Below are 17,329 nucleotides of genomic sequence, written 5' to 3'. Positions count from 1 at the left end.
GCCTCTTATATTTCGATCCCAATTTAATTCAATAAATACTTGCCTATTTCATGAAAAGGTAAGATTCAAACCTAAATAAGATCATTTCTGCTCCCAAGTTCTCTGCCCCATGAGACAAATAGACATGAACACCACTGAGTAACAATGCAAAGCATACTGAGGTACATATTAATTTCCAAATATCGTTTCTAGAAATAAAACTTGGGAAACATGAGGTCAGGGGCTGCCCCTGCTTTGTTTCCACATATTGGTCTTGAACCTGGATATAGTATGCCCTTTAGAAAATATTCTTGATGCCGTTCTAGGAACCAAAACAGGTTATGTGACCTTTTCTCAGCCCAGAAATACCAACGCAACACACATCCTGAGCTTAGAGGGGGACGACAAGAGACTCAGGCAAACAAAAGCGCCACATCCTCCCCTGGACCACTGACCCTGGGGGCAGGGACCCTGAGGTGCCCCCCACTCCGGCTTCCCACTGGACCCTAATTACATTAAGGCGGGTGGTGACATCGATGTGCAGAAAGTTTGCTCAATGCGCACACACGCACACACCCCGCCCCAAAGACCGTTGCCTCAGAAGGAGGCCGTCGGGCCTACTTGGGCGCCTCTTGGGGAAAAAACATCAAGCTCCAGTCAGGGCTCGTGTTCTCTTCCAATAACCTCTCCTGACCCAGGGGTCGCGGCAGTTTGGTAACTAGGGCCTACACAGACTCCTTCCCTTCTTGGCCCTCCTGCCATACGACACGCAACTTTAACCCTCAGGTTCCTCGCCTCCGTCAACCGTCACCCTGTCCGCGCAGTCAGAGACCACCAACCGCCTTCCCACCGCCGAAAAAGCGCGGAAGTCGCGCTCTGCGCATGCGCGACCCCGCCCGCGCGCCACCGTCGGCGCAGGCGCAGAGGCCACCACCTGGGTCTTCGGCGCCGTGACGTCGTCCGTTCTGTGGACAAAGAGGGAAAGACACGCACGCCTTCTCCCTAGCACGGAAACATGAACGCGCCTCCGTTTGCGTTCTCGTACTGTTGGGTACACGGCACAGGGATGGCTCTACCTCTCTGGAGTTTTGCCCAGAGAGGGACAAGCCTGCTCAGCCAGCCTTCGCCCCAGCTTCATCAGGAAGTTAGGCCAGAGCTGGTTGCCCAACCCCGTTCCCACACCCTGAAGTCATTTCTTACGTCTAGACGTCAGTTTGTGAGATGCTGGTGGCACCCCGGAGTGTGCCTAGAATAGGATGACTCAAAGGCCACAGGCCTCAAAGCCAGGTCAGAGGGGTCTTTCTTGGTCTGGCTGAGATTCTGAGTGACGTCAAGCAGACAGGGCATTGGAGTCGCCAGGAGGCTGGGAGAGCTGAGGCCTGGGTTTAGATGACAGTCCCGCAAGGCCCAGCACGGTCAGGAAGGCAGGGCCAGTGCTGCACAAGCTAGGGAAGGGAAGGAGTACATGCCTCAGAGACCTAGGACCCCGGAGAGGAAAGGGAAGGTGCAGTGACCTGGGCTCTGGCCCTCGGCCATTGGACTGCCCCTCTCTGGCACTTTGATCTCCGGCACGTTAGCCCCTCTAAACCTACATTTCCTTCCTCAGTAAAATAGCAATAATAATACTTAATTGCCCTGAAGATGCTAAAAGAGAAAATGAACAGTTCTGACACACAGTAAATGCTCAATAAATGTTAGCCCTTAATATAATAACAGTAGCTGCTATTTATTGAGTACTTACTGGAGGCCAGGAATAATAATTCTACTTCTGTCTGGGTTCAAAGCCCATTTTTTGTTGTTACCCTACCTTCTGACCATTTGAAGACTGGAGTAGGTGAAGGGAAGAGTTGCAAAGGGACCCAGAGATAAAGGGAATGTTGTTAGTAAAGTCCTAAGACTATGAGACCATGAGACTTAATTAGTAGTTTCTTTGAAGATTAGGTCAAATAAAAGAGAATGTTGGAAAATAGGATTAGAGTTAGACCAGATAATAAAAGATCTTGAATGCCAAACTAAGGAGTAAGTCTGAAGGAATAAGGTCTTCGTTTAATTTGGAAAAGACTTCACACAATAAAATGTCTGAAAAAACTTGTCTTCATGGTTCCAGAGAGGAGGTTTTTTAAAAAATGAGTAAAAACTTGAAGGAAGCAGATTTTGACCTGATATATACATATGTACACACACACATATGTAACACCCATCTACCCCCCAAAATAGATTTCTCATTGAAAGAAAAAGACTTTAAACCCACTAAGAGCAACATCCTGAGCTACATCTGTAAGGACTGCAGAAGTGGAATCTTTGCTAGCAATTTATAAACCTATCTGTTCTATCACTATCTTGTTCAGGTTATCATTTATTTATTTCCACCTAGAAAGTTATTCTGGATGGATGACAGCTATAGGACCACAGGGGAAGAAAAAATTAAAATAGTAAGAGTAGTTTGATTACATGACTGCTGGACAACCACACTGTGTATGAGACGCTTTATGTGTCGTATTGGAGAGAAGGCCCTCTCTATCACCCAATCATACTATTTTGGAAACAACTCTGCCTTAAATTTGTCTCCTACAAATTTTCTGACATTGATCAATTGGACAGCCATGACTATGAAAAATTTATTCTCCCTTTGTTTTAAAGTATATTATTTTACTAATAAATCAGTCACCAACGTCCCTACAAAACATTTGTAGTACTGGAAGTCAGGCTTATTTTTTTTAAGTACTTCAAAACATTAAATATTCAACCTAATTGTGAGATAGTGACAACTAGAAAGGGTCTCACTTTGTATACTATGAGTTCTCTGAATTCTCAGAAAGAACTAGACTAATAAGAATTTGTATTTTTTATAGGGCTCGAATACTTAGTGCGCTTTGGGAAACAGGGAGTTAAAAATCTTTCGGAAGTTAACTTGGTATAAGAGTATGAAAAGCCTCTGTTGCTCTAGTTCTAAGGAAATGCTCTCCTTTTTTTCTAATAAAGCTTTCCGCAGAAGACAAACTCTGTACACAATAAACAGGGTAAGTATAGGACAGAATTACTACAATTCATTAACTCTCAAAAAAGTTATTCATTTTGACATGTAAGGGAAACTTTATTTATGAATGTTAGATGTGCTTCAGAGTGCTGTTCTGTTAAAATTCCATAAAACAAGCCTCGAAATGCAAGTCATTTGTGCCAGCTACAAGTACATAGCTGAAGCAGCATTTCCAGAGAGACTAGGGCAAAGGACAGAACTAACCACAAATTGGCAGAAAAGAAACAAAACATAATCGAGTGTTAATAATTCACCATAGTTACTGCTCTTAAAACCAAAGTAACTAAACAATACGACTGTCATCTGTCTACATTTATGCTTGTTTTCTGCATCTCTACAATGAAGTGTTCAGTGTACACGGATGTGGGCAAAAAAATCAAAGGCTACAAGGCTTTATCTGAAATTAGAACAGTAATTTTAATGTGTACATTTTGATTTTATTATTATGCTTTTTATTATCTCTGCATTATAATCTCTTAAAGGAAGAACACAGGTATTGGTTTATTAAATATTTTGAAGCATTCACATTTTATATTTCCATCATGTGTTTGTTTGTAAGCTTGTTTGTTTCCTGAGTACACTGTAGTGACTGTTCATGTGAATTCGGAAAGAGCAAAATTAGAACTTTGGGGAAAGCCAAAAATAACAGGGAACACCCTCTTGTTCTGTGAAAAACACTGGACTTAGATTCAGCAAACCTAGATCTCAGGCCTAGTTTTCTCCTGGAAGCTCGGGAAATTTAACCAAGTTACTTAACCTCTTTTTTCTCTACTTCTGCTATGGGGATGTCAATACCTAACCCATCCTATCTCATAAAGTGGATATGTGAATAAACTGAGATAACGTATGCGGAAAAACATTATAAATTGAACTACTCTGCAGTTGTAATGAATTACTCTTGTCGTACCCCTTTCAAACAATCTCCCATTACTAGCACATAGTGTTTTCAGTACTTGAACATATTTGACTTTCTGGATGATTGAGCATGAAATCAAATCGGATTTGGCTCAGAGTCATTTCTGCAAAGGGATGTAATCATCTTAGTACAGTATTCTGGATAGTTTCCCCTAATAAGACCCCCTCTTGAGTAACACATTCCAGTGGAGAGTCTCTGTTGCCAGTAAGTTAGGCTGTGTCCATATAAACTCATATAATCTGGTTCGTATATATAGCATGCCCCAAGACATTTTCAGGCATTACAAAGTCTTGAAAATTACTAACAGTTGTTTTTCCTTTAGTATTTGGGCAAAAAGTGAGGAAGATCCCTAAGCAAGTCGACATAGAATTACTAATAACTTCATGAGAAAGAAATGAAAGCATGTTTCAAAGTAGCTTTTTAAGACCCAGTGATCGTTGATTTGGTTCTTGCATCTCTGACCATGAAAAAGCATTCTGAAAGAAAAGATAGTGGTTCCAGAGGAGGTCTCTGAAGATCTGCCATTGGCTGTTTATAGAGATGAAATTCAAATGCCCTCAGATGATAAAAAAGGGCCTGAACTCGTTTCAGAGAAGAAATGGTTTAAAGTGGAAACATAAATATTGAATAATAACAGGCATACTATAGACATCTTCTTTAGTTTTTATATTTTTGAGGATAAGAAAAGTGTAATCTATTTTTACTACTACAAATAGTCATGAAAGCACCATTTGATGACATTCTAGCTGAAGAGAAAACAGAAGTTTTGCATTAGTGTGAGGTGTTAATTTATTATTGCATTTAGGTCTACCGACCATTTGAGGGAGTTAGAAGTTAAACAGCTGTATCTCTAGTTGATCTCTGCATATTTTAATCCAAATATGGTAAAGGGCAGGGCTAAAGAAGGGAGTGTCCTTATAATAAACAGGGCTCAGAACTTGTAACAGAAAATTAAAATACACTCCACTCAAGTTCTCGCATGGTTAACTTTGCACTTTGGTTAAAGTCTCATTTAGATTTAAATTTCTAAACTTTGCTTATGAAATTAAGTTTTCTTTGATCTCCTCTCTTCTGAATTGCAGAAAGCAGATAAAACTACTTGATAAAATGATTTCCTGTCACGCTGCTGAAGATCCTATTAAAAAGGTTGCTATCTTTGGAGGAACTCATGGGAATGAACTAACAGGAGTATTCCTAGTTAAGCACTGGCTAGAGAACGGCACTGAGATTCAGAGAACAGGGCTGGAAGTAAAACCATTTATTACCAACCCAAGAGCAGTGAAGGAGTGCACCAGATATATTGACTGTGACCTGAATCGAGTTTTTGGACCTGAATATCTTGGGTAAGACTATATGTTGTGTTGTGTGTGTATGTGGATGTGTCTGAAAAGTAGTGTGTGTGAGAGCACATGTATATACGTTTGATATTCATGTTTGTACATATAGTCGCTATTGTGAATAAGATCACTTTCACTTTTGTTATATGCCATTATGAATTACTCAGTTCTCTAAACTGGGCATTCATGTGCTCTTTTATAAACTTTTATAATCATCAGACTGTTCTTAACTGATTTTGTTTTTAAATGTATTCTATACAGACTGAGACAACAAATAACAAAGGTTTTAATTTTTAAGTCGTGTCTTTAAAGAAACAGATTTAATAGTCTTTTGCATTAAATGAATGTTTGGCCACTATGCTTGGGTACATATTTGTTAGCTTTCTAGGTGATTTACTACTATGTGTTTTGCAAGTATGTTTATGGTAGTGCAGAAAGTTCTAGTTAAGAAAAGTGCAATGTTTCAGTTAATATTTGTTTAATGAAAGAGTGAATAAATGTCTATCATCAGAAAACATTAGACCGCTCTGTGATCTGAAAGTAGATGTACTACCTTCAGTAATGGATCACTAAGACCTGAATTTTCTGAATTTAAATTACAGCTGATGATACATTGCATGCAGTGTATGCAATCATAACACTCTAGGTATGTCCTTATTATTTTTGCCTTTTTTTTACGTCATTATAGCTACTACTGTAGATATATAGGCTTCTAAGCTTTTTACCACTTCTTTCTTTCATTTACATAAAAATATTATTAAACACCTACTCTTCATGGGGCACTGTGCAAGGTACTGTGGGAGTACAAAGCTATGTACAAAGTGGTTTCTACTTTCAATGGGTTGGCAGACTACAAGCTAAGATATAAGTCATGCACAGGAACAACTAATGGAGCACCACTTCATGTACGCATTTTCTATTAAATCCTAATTTGAGTTTAAAGAGTTACTTAATCTCATCACAGATCAGAAGGTGGTTACTACATTTATACAATTTGCCTCCCTTTATGGAGTAAATTCTTCTGGGGCAATTATACATTAGCCATAGCTTGCGTATCAGGCCATGTTCTCACTAACATAAATTTTAATTTCAAAAATGCTTTATCTTCATGACTGAGGTTATGTCAACACAATTAAGGTTTATCTATTCACCTAAAACAGCTGTTAACTAACTCATATTACAAGTAAGAATTTCTTGAAGAATAACTGTTAGTTGGCATGTTAACTTCCCAAATAACTCTGAGATGAACTAGAGTGAGTTTTCTTGTTATGACCACTCAATAACATGCATTTCAATGAGAGTAGTCTCTTAAATTAAATTCACTTTCTACTTCTTGCATTTAACACTTATCAGAGGCTAGACAGTTCTCTCTCAGGGTGGTTATGGAAACTTATGAAATAGATAAGTTAATTACCTTCTCCCATCTTCCCTTTCCCAAATTTTGCTGCTTTTCCTCTATTCGTCATCTCAGTGATGTCACGATTACCCACCAAATCACCTATGGGAATCATCTTAGAACCTTCCCCATTCTTCATCCCCTACGTCTAGTGGGTTACAAAGTCTCCCAATTATTCAAATATTGAATAGATGTAGATATTTTGCAAATCCAGTCTTCCTCACCATTTTTACTGCCTTAGTTTACTTTTTGTATAGGTAGAGTAGCGACCTAAAGAATCTTTCTGCATCCAGCCTTACTCCAATCCTCCCTACCATGTATTGTCTGTATAGCACTAGCCATAGGGATCATCCTAACATGCAAATCTTGTCATGTCTTTCCCCTGCTAAAAATTCTTCAAAAATCTCCTATCCAGAATAGATTTAAGTAGTTTAGTATATAGATGTCATTCCCTTCAGGATACTTGTTCCTGCCTATTCTTTCAGCTTTATCCTTTGGGACTCTTCCCGTGGGACCTGGATTCCAGGCACAAGAACTCAAAGTGTATATTATCTTTCAAGACTTCAAGACTTGACCATGAGCAACTGGGTGGCTGTGGTGTGATTTACTCACATGGGGGAGAATGAGAAGAAAATCAGTTGGAGGAGGGGGAGAATTCATGAAGTTGTTGCATGAATTAACTTTTAAAGTGCATATGTATCTTTTAGGAACTATGTCTGGTTGCATATAATAGAAATCTGAAAACAGTGGCTTAAACAAATAAGGGTTTCTTTTTCACAAGTAGTAAGTCCAGAGGTAGGCAGTCCAGGGCTGGTACAGTGGCTCAATGATATCATCAGTGCCACAGACGCCTCCTATCTTCCCACTGCACTAGCCTTGATACGCATCTTTTGGCCCATAGTTGAAAAATGGCTGCTCCACTTTCTTGACTGATTTCCAGGCAAGAATTACCCAGGCGCAAACTGTAGGTCCTTTGAAGATACTAACAAAAACAGTCAGAGAATGGAAATAAATGGAATTAGAGAGAAATGTGGTTGAATGCTTTAATGAGGAAAAATAAATTTAAATTATCATGTACATTAAGAAAAAAATGTATCCTAACCGTTGAGGGTGGGGCAGGTAGAGACTCATTTGAGAATTCAATAAAAACTATCAACCGTCATCCCAGAGAATGCATGTATGCATATACCTGCAAATATTTGCATTTTTGCAGGGTCTAAAGACTCTTCTCTGTAAAGCTTGACCCTGAACCACTAGTGGTTCCTGGACACCACTTAAGAATCCCTAATTAGATGATGTGAGCACCTAAGTTTGACTATTTTTGTGCACTAGAACTAGCTATAGTGCAAAAAAAAAAAAAGAAAAATAGGTGCATTTGATGGTCTAGTTCCCTTATAGCCTAGTGTACTTAACTACTAAGAGACTGTTGATTAAATTAATGGAAGAATTTTGTTCAGGGTTGAGGTCAAATGATAAACTGAAATGTCCTTCTTGTGACCAGCCACATAAATGAACTATTATCTGCAAGCATGTCAATGCAACATTACATGGAATAAAATGGAAGGAAAAAATGTAAATTTTCGATTATAAAGTTTTCAAATAAATTTCCAATTCCTTCACAGATTTTTCATATTAAAGGTTTGGCAACTGGTTTCTTATATACTGTGTTCTTATTGTATATTTATGTTACCTTAGCCACAGATGTTGTTAATCTTTTTCTCTCTGCTAATAACAGCAAAAAAATGTCAGAGGATTTGCCATATGAAGTGAGAAGGGCTCAAGAAATAAATCATTTATTTGGTCCAAAAGATAGTGAAGATTCCTATGACATTATTTTTGACCTTCACAACACTACTTCTAATATGGGGTGCACTCTTATTCTTGAAGATTCCAGGAGTGACTTTTTAATTCAGATGTTTCATTATATTAAGGTAATGTCAATGTTATTAATTTACAAGTTAGCATAGGACCCATAATTTTAAGTCACTTATAGATGTGAAACAACCAGAAAAGGGTCAGGAGGGAGGGTCCAAGAGAAATGGGGGATTGGGAGGAGCACCAGAATAGAGGTAGGAGTGACAGGCAGGAGAAAAGGAGAAGAAATGAGTAAAATAATAAATGCAATGAATAAAATAATAAAACATACGGGCCATTGTGTCTATAAAATTTTAAATCTTTTATCAAGACAGCCACCAAATCATAGGCTATTTGGTAAAATTAATACCAAAATTTTAAATGGTATGGTTGAAGTGGCTCAATTACCATTTTAGGAAGCTCAAAAAATAGTCATTTAATGTTGACTAAAGACCAATGATAAAAAGATTGGCTCTCTTTAGTCCTGCCCTTGTCTCCATTTGATTCAGATACCCTAACATACATCTGATCTTTCAGTACTTCATATAGCTAATCATTTTAAGGCTCAAAAATCTACAAGATGAAAAAATCAGCAATCCATTGCTATACCTAGAGAAAAACTGCTACAGAATAGCAAGCAAACAAGAACACAAATAATAAACTGTATGATTATTTTTATATAAAGGATAGCCTTCCTTCCGGAGAGCTGGTATGAGCTAGTATGATTTAATGGAAAGAGTGTGACCCATATAGCCAGTGCCTGGGTTCAAATCCTGGCTTTCTCTCACTAACTTTGAACAAGATATTCAACTCCCAAAACACTGCTTTCTTCATTTTATAAAATTGACATAATAACAATACTTACCCCATGTGGCTGTTATAAGCCTTAAATGAGATAAAATATTTAATGCACTTAGCTGAATGCCTGGCAGATAGTAAAGATTAACTATTAGTTTTGTTTCCTTGAATTTTTGGCGTTGACTAAATAGTAGTTCTGGTAATAGATCATAATGCAGCTATTCTTTGTTGCTGATTGAAGGGAGAGCTGAATACTTTGCTTGCCAGGCACAGAAGCAGCATGTTATCAAAACTGAGTGGGCCGTCTTGAATTCTCATTCAGATAAGTGGAGGTAGGGGGAGTTACCCGACATCTGTAGGGACCTGGCCCATAGGGGTAGAAAAAGAATTCTTTAAGAGACCAATACTAAGCTAAATAGTAAGTGTAACCAGTGGTGAAAACAAAAATAACCAAATCCATTCAGAAAAAGAATTTATTCATATTCTTTGTTTATGGTTCTGGGGAATTGTTTAATGTACATTTTATCCAGAAAGCTACGTATAATCCAATTTTATATGTAATTCAGTTATGTGCTTTCAAAACTTTAATAATACCATCAGATTTTAGAGTGTGTTTCACAAAGCTGTCTTACTAATCTTAGTTGATGAAGTGAAACATATTGAAGACATTATTGACGCTCTAATAGCAAAGAGAACAAGGCATATGGTCTTTACATAATAAGAAAAATGTTTTAAATTCTTTTCAGACTTCTTTGGCTCCATTACCCTGCTATGTTTACCTTATTGAGCATCCTTCCCTCAGATATGCAACCACTCGTTCTATAGCCAAGTATCCTGTTGGTAAGTCATATTTCCCACTGTCACAACTAAACAAAATATGTCTCAGATGAAACTCTGAGAAAATTAATTTAAAGACTATTTATAGCTACTTTGCTTATCATTATGGCTTATAATTGTCAAGTAATAAGCAAACTATCTCCAGGCAGTCTCTAACTATATCAGATTTCCTCAATTTCATTGAGCAGCTTTCTACATTCCAGGAAAAACCACTGAGCTGAGGGAATTTGAATCTTTTATAATGGACAGTAAGCAGCCTGCCTTTTGCTTAAGGAAGACACCATCCCTATCTTCCAAGACTATTTACTATACAAACATTCTTTAAAAAAATAATCTGGAGCCAAGGTAGTCAGTATCTTGCTGGCAAGATGTGCAGAAATACAAAAGAGTCATGGAAAATTCTCTCCCAACATCCCTCTTAGCACCTGCTTTGCAGTAGAGTCTCTGGTAACCTGTGTTTGTTATCCATTCACTTGTTTGCCCTGTCAGTTACTGGGCTGTGAATTCATCTTTACCTTCTGGTAACTTCCAACATGCAGCTTTGCACTCTCATACACCCTCCGAGACAGACAGTGTCTTTTTCTATATTCCATTCTCTTTCCTGAGTGACCTATTAGCATAATTGTTTGCAGACCACACTGTAATCATTAAAATTGCTGTCACAACTTAAAATCTTTTTTGTCAGATCTCAGGTGGTTTAAATAAGAGAAATTTAATTTGAAAACAAGTTGTCAAACAATAGAAGCAAATTTAAAGTTATCTTGGTTATTCAATTATTGATAATTTTGGTGCATAATCAAGGGATCAGTTGAGGCAAGCTAAATAGCCAAGTATAGGTAATTATTTGAAACAAACCAAATGCTTGACAATAATGGGTAAAGTTCCTTTTTCTCTGTGACACCATATAAAGCATAGGATTTCCAAGTCTTGAGAGAGCAATCTTGGTCTATTACATTTATGGGGCAATGCTGCTCTTAGGTAGAACAAATATCTGCTGATATGTTTGGCTCTTAAAAAGAGAGCCAAATCTTTCAAAGGTTTCAATGTGGGGGAGTATTAAGATCATCATAAGTAATTAGAAATATTATATGTTCTCCTTTCAACTTTACTATTTTATTTGGAATATTTTTTATATCATCCAGTCATTGGGGGGAAAAACACTTAAGATCAGAGAGACACTCTCTCCAACTCAATGTTTTATAATACTCTTATGACTTTAGGTGCCACAAGATGTTCATTGTAATTTCAAGCATCATATGCCAACATGACAATATCTAGTGGAAGAAAGGAGACTCTCAGGAACTCCCCTGCAGACCTTCCATTATGGCCAGTTGCTCAGAACTGGGTCACATATCCGTTCTTAAATTAATTACTAGGGTTAATGAGATTACTATGATTGACTAAAACTATTCTACATTTACCCCTGAGTTGGATACCCCAACAAAATCAGGACTCTGTCAGCAAGGAGTAAGACAGAATGAATTTTGGATAGGCAACCAACAATGTCTTCTACAGTACACATACAGACATATCCATGAACACATTTTCACACATTTGTACAAATCATTTATGTACTGATGCATACCTTAACCACACTTATGTCATATACTTAAGTATATCCAGGAAAGCTAAGCACAAAAATGAAAATGAAGATAAAAGAGAATACAGTAAGATTTTGTGAACTGAGAAATAACAGAAGTGGATGAAAATAGAATAGGTGGAAAAGAATGTATATGAATTGGTGGAAGAGAGTGGATGATGCTATACTTGGTAAATGGTTCTATAAATGGATAAGATGATGATTGGAGTGATAACAGTGTGGGAGACTTGGACAGGAGGGAAGGGACTAGATAAGTGGTTTAGAGAAAGAGTATTTTGTAGGTTTATGGGTGGATGCTTGACAGCCACAGGAAGTAGACCTGATAGTACAGGCAGAATTTTATTGGGGTGAGAAGAAATGAATACAAATTTTTTCTACAGAAAATTAAAACCATTGCACTATCATGCTGAGATGGGTTGTTATATTAAGGGCAAGAATATTGCTCTAGGGTCACATAGATTGTCATTTGACTTAAATCCATGGCTCGTTTAGTCTAGATTTCTATTACTAAATATTATAGATGTGTTTTCTCCTACAAGCTAAATGTTAGGTCTGTGACAGTTTCTCTTTGTGGCCACTTATTATTTTGTCAGTATAAATTTGTCTACTCCTTTTACTATATTATTACTTTTTAATACTTTGACAATATTGAAGGAAATTTAAAGAAAAAAGACCCCAAAACCTTACTACTGTAACACAATTCTTTGATTTTTTTCCATGTTCTCTCCCAGTCTTTATTTACTATGCATATAACTTGTACATGTAAATGTTCTGCTTTATTTTTTGCCTAACATTAGGTCTCAAACATTTTCCATGATGCTGTATGGTCTACCTCTTTAATCATTTTTAATGATGGGATTCTAGATCTTGATATATGAGAATGCTCAATCTTATATTCTAATACTTATATAAGTGTGACTATCTCCCCTTCTGTACCTAGGTATAGAAGTTGGTCCCCAGCCTCAAGGGGTTCTGAGAGCTGATATTCTGGATCAAATGAGAAAAATGATTAAACATGCTCTTGATTTTATACATAATTTCAATGAAGGTAAGTAGTAGGCAGAATTTGTTTCTTTAATTCTTAGCTTGTGTGTGTAAATAAATCAGAAAAGGAAGATGAGATGGAGTACACATAATTACCTAACCACTAAACATTGAAATAGCAATGGAACCTGGGTTAAATTTGTCATGTTTGTGACACTAGTTGCTTTTTAAAAAATTTAATCACTTCAGCCATTCGTCAATGACCAGTGTAGACACATTCAAGAAAAGCAGCTACCAAATAAAGCTCCCCAAATGAAATTCTCATTTTCCTATTAATCTCCATTTTTAAAAGCAAAGAAATACAAATGTCCAATAAACAGATGAAAAGATATCCAATATCACTAATAATCAAAAAGTGCAAATTAAAATGCAAAACCATTTTCTCCCATTAGATTGAGAAAATATTAAAATCTGATAATATTAAGTGTTGGTAAGGGTGTAGGAAAAGGAGACACTCTCCTTCCCTGCTGATATAAATTGGTAAAGACACCTAGAGGATAATTTTACAGTATCCACTTTCTAATATGCAAAAATCCTATGACCCAGCAATTCCACATCTCAAAGAAACACAAACACATGCACACCTACATGCCACATACAAGGGTGGTTACTGCAGCATTGTTTGTAAAGCAAAACAATGGAAATGACCTGAATATTCATCAGTTGGTTAGTTAAATACAATAGCATGGAAAGATCTTCAAACTACGTTGTTAATTGAAAGAAAGCAAGTTGCAGACCAAAACATACAATATACCAATTTGCTTCAAAATAATAATAATAAACACTTGCTAGAATACACATAAATATATACATTAGTACATAGGAACAGTTCTAGAAGAAAACATATCAAACTGATAACAGCAATTACTGGGGACAGGAGGGGAAAACCAGGTTAATTTTGTTTTAATTGTGTTCAGGAAGAATGATGTATTCATGTATTATTTGTGCAATTACAAAACAGTTAGATGGGGCTGGTGGTGAGATGGGTATATGGATCTCTATGTACTATCTGCTCATTTATTTGGTAAACCTAAAACTGCAGCAGAAAAAATAATGAAATCTATTAATTATTTTTGAAATAACTTTAAAATTTTTAAGAATTATAATAAAAGTAAAATCAAAGAGACATCTTATGTAAATAATTATTCATACAGGCAGGACTGAAATTATCGCTGAGGAATGGGCCATTACAGTGACAGAGCTGGTGAATAGTTCAGTGCCTGTGCGGAGTATAATCCCTTAACCTGTTTGTGCACCCTACTGTGATCACAGGAATTTCTTCTGTGCTTGGGAATCCTTTGACTCCAAAGTCACAAAGACTGAAAATCAGCATTCTACCACCTTTGTCTGAGGGCAGGTTCTATACCGTCTAGTGGACCTGGTGTTGGGAAGGTCATCACTTATTCACAAGAAACCGTTCAAATAGTGAGAGTGAGACTATGATGTTAAGAAACAATGCACCCAGTAGAAGCCCACAAACTTGACTGAAAAATAACATGGTTTTCAAATCACAATCCATAGACTCCTGCCACAGGGTGGGGATTTAGTAGCTGTCCTAGTAGCTCCGGGACAGCCACCCCACCTCTGCTTCAATCAGAACAGTTCTATCTGTTTTATCCTTGTAACATTTCATTTAACCAAAGGATTCTGCAATTCAAAATTTTAAAACCAGTATTAATTTAGACTATCCAGTTTGATGGATTTTTAACTAACATGGAAAGAGCACCATTATCCAAAGAACGCTGGCAAAAGGATCATAACCGTCTGAAGAAAAGTCTCTAGAAATGAATAGAAGAGCTCCATTTTTGGCTCTGTGCTACTCAAAATTATTATTAGTGACTTGGATAAGGACATAAGTGACATGCTTATATAAGTGGTAAGTGACAGGAAGCTATCAGGAAAATATCTGGGTTCAAAAGGTGGATCCAAAAAGTTCTGACAATATTTAACAATAATCTAAACCAAATGTTTAAGGTTAAATACATCAGGAACAAAATTTTACTTTCATGTTAAAAAATCCCAGAATGAGGGAGGTGATAGTCTCTTTTCTGCTTGGATAAACAACATTTGGAGACCTCTGAATAAATTCCAAGTCCATATTTCAGGAGAAACATCTATAAAGTAAGGTTAGCCAAGGAGTTAGTTGAGCATGTTGAAGAGTTTGAAAACCATAATAGGAATGATCCCAAAGATGCACATAGAACTTCAGTTTACAAAGTACCTTCACATGTATCCTCGTGTATGTGACAATATGAGTGGAGACTGATAGAATCAAAGATACTTAGACTGGCAAAAAGAAGTCTTAAGGCCAATTTTATTTCAGAGTTTCAGAAGTGTTATATTGGAAAGGAATTAGACACGTTTTCTGTGACTCAGAGGCCAGAATAGAATCGGTGGGATAGTGTTACCTAAAGACAGAAATTTCTGGGACTTCCCTGGAGGTCCTGCAGTTAAGACTCCGCGCTCCCAATGCAGAGGGCCCAGGTTCGATCCCTGGTCAGGGAACTAGGTCCTGCATGCCTCAACTAAAAAAAAAATCCCACGTGCTGCAACTAAGACCTGGCGCAGCCAAATAAATAAATATTAAAAATAAAAAAGAAAGAAAGAAATTTCTAATTAACAAAGCTGACCAACAATGGAACAGACCACAATTTGTGAGGCTGTTTAAGCAGGAGCAAGACGGCCACTTGGTCAGAAAGATACGGAGAATATTCAAGCATCGAGGAAACTTAGGCATTTGAGACTCCTAGCTCTGAGATTCTAAGTAGCAAAAACATGCTCCTTTGTGTTCTACCACTTTCTCCTTTCCTCCCAGTGGACCTTCTGGTTTAAAGGTATGACATCTGATGTTTCCATCTTCATCTTGGAAGGTGTGGTAAATTCTAAAAATGGCCACAAATTCTTCCCTTCCCTGCTTCCATGTCCTATCAAGAGATGGAGTCTGTTTTCCTACCACGTGAATCTGGCTTGGCCATGTGACATGTTTTGTGCCACAAAAGAGGTTTGAAAAGAACTTGAACATCAGGGCTTGCTCTCTTGCTGACCTCGGGAACCTTGCACTGTCATTCTGTGAATCAGTCCACCCTAGCCTGCTGGATAATGAGAGACTGTGAGGCTGAGAACTGAGACACCCCAGCCAATAGTCCTGCAGCTCCGGCTGACAGCCTGTCAAATGCCAGATATGAGAGTAAAGCCGTCTTAGATCATCCAGCCTCCTGCTGACCTGCCATCTCACCACAAATGCATGAGCAAGCCAATTAGAAATCAACCAATCCAGCCTAGACCAGAGGAACGGGCCAACCAACTCACAGAGTCATGAGCTAAATTAGAAGGTTGTTGTTTTATGCCACTAAACTCTGGCATAGTGTGTTATGCAGCAAAAGCTAACGAATACAGAAGTAATCGCGGGGTATCTGCATTCCAACCCTGGCTGCACTTTCTGCGCCAAGGGGAAAGGAAGATTTTTCTTTGGATTGCAACCGTAGCACACTATGGGCTCTACGTTGGATGAAAGTTCATCCTGTTTATTCAGAGTTTGCCTGATATAAATGTAAACTACTCCTTTTCCAAGTTTCTGGGCATTGGGTTGTTTAATGCTGCGTCTTTGTAAGTTGGACTCCACTATTGGCAGGCTGCCTGCATCCCAATATCTCACTGCTCAGGAGCTACCCAAATGTTTAACATACTTAGTTAAGAGAAGGAGCACAGTGGGGAAGTCATCTAACCAGCTGAACATCCTCCTGAAGTTATGCAATCACAGAATGTCAGAGCTGGAAGAGTCCTCCAAGGTAAACTAATGTGAAACCTTCGTTTGAGAGGTAAAGAAAGTGAGCTTCGAGAAGTTCAGTGTCTTGCTCACGTTTACACAGTGAGGAGATTAGAGCCTAGGTATCATGACTCCCAGTCCTAGCCTCTTTCTCTCCCACACTGGCTTTTTAAGTTCTGTTTTCTACCTCTGTCCTACCTCAGTGTACTTGTGGACAGTGTGTTGGTAGGAATAATTTGAGAACATCTTTTGGTTTAGTGTTGTTTGTGAGCATCCTTAACTAAAATTTTATGGAACCATATAAGACCCCGAATAGCCAAAGCAATCTTTAGAAAGAGGCATCACATTCCCTAACTTCACACCTTATTACAAAGCTATAGTAATTAAACCATATAATATTGGCATAAAAGCAGACACACAGATCAATGAAATGGAATAGAAGGCCCAGAAATAAACCCGTGTATATATGGTCATTTAATTTACAACAAAGGAGCAAAGAATATACAATGGGGAAAGGACAGTCTCTTCAATAAATGGTGTTGGGAAAATTGGACAGCCGTATGCAAAAGAATGAAACTCAACCACTATCTTAACCACCATACACAAAAATTAACTTAAAATGGATTAAAGACTTGAACATAAGAATTGAAACTATAAAACTTATAGAAGAAAACATAGGCAGTGAGCTCCTTGAAGTAGGTCTTGGTGATTTTTTGAATCTGACACCAAAAGCAGAAGCAACAAAGGCAAAAATAAACAAGTGGG

At 37.7% G+C, this 17,329-nt stretch overlaps 1 protein-coding gene across 2 annotated transcripts in view; it reads left to right on the top strand.

The window, feature by feature from the left end:
* The window catches only part of ASPA (aspartoacylase), a 64,632-nt gene that overhangs the window by 40,673 nt on the left and 6,630 nt on the right, over positions 1 to 17,329 (top strand). Inside the window, exons 2-5 of one of the 2 annotated variants that reach the window (XM_007177453.3) lie at positions 5,015 to 5,275; positions 8,401 to 8,596; positions 10,064 to 10,157; positions 12,695 to 12,802. In XM_007177453.3, the coding sequence (XP_007177515.1) occupies positions 5,040 to 5,275; positions 8,401 to 8,596; positions 10,064 to 10,157; positions 12,695 to 12,802 (634 nt within the window). In that variant the 5' untranslated portion in view covers positions 5,015 to 5,039. Of the gene's footprint in view, positions 1 to 2,961; positions 2,985 to 5,014; positions 5,276 to 8,400; positions 8,597 to 10,063; positions 10,158 to 12,694; positions 12,803 to 17,329 lie in introns of those variants that run through there. The other variant, XM_007177454.2, reaches the window with a different exon arrangement.

This window comes from Balaenoptera acutorostrata, chromosome 20 (assembly GCF_949987535.1).
Source record: "Balaenoptera acutorostrata chromosome 20, mBalAcu1.1, whole genome shotgun sequence".
Classification (NCBI taxonomy): Eukaryota; Metazoa; Chordata; class Mammalia; order Artiodactyla; family Balaenopteridae; genus Balaenoptera; species Balaenoptera acutorostrata.
Note: the sequence above shows the minus strand (reverse complement) of the source record. Positions and strands in the feature narration are given on the sequence as shown.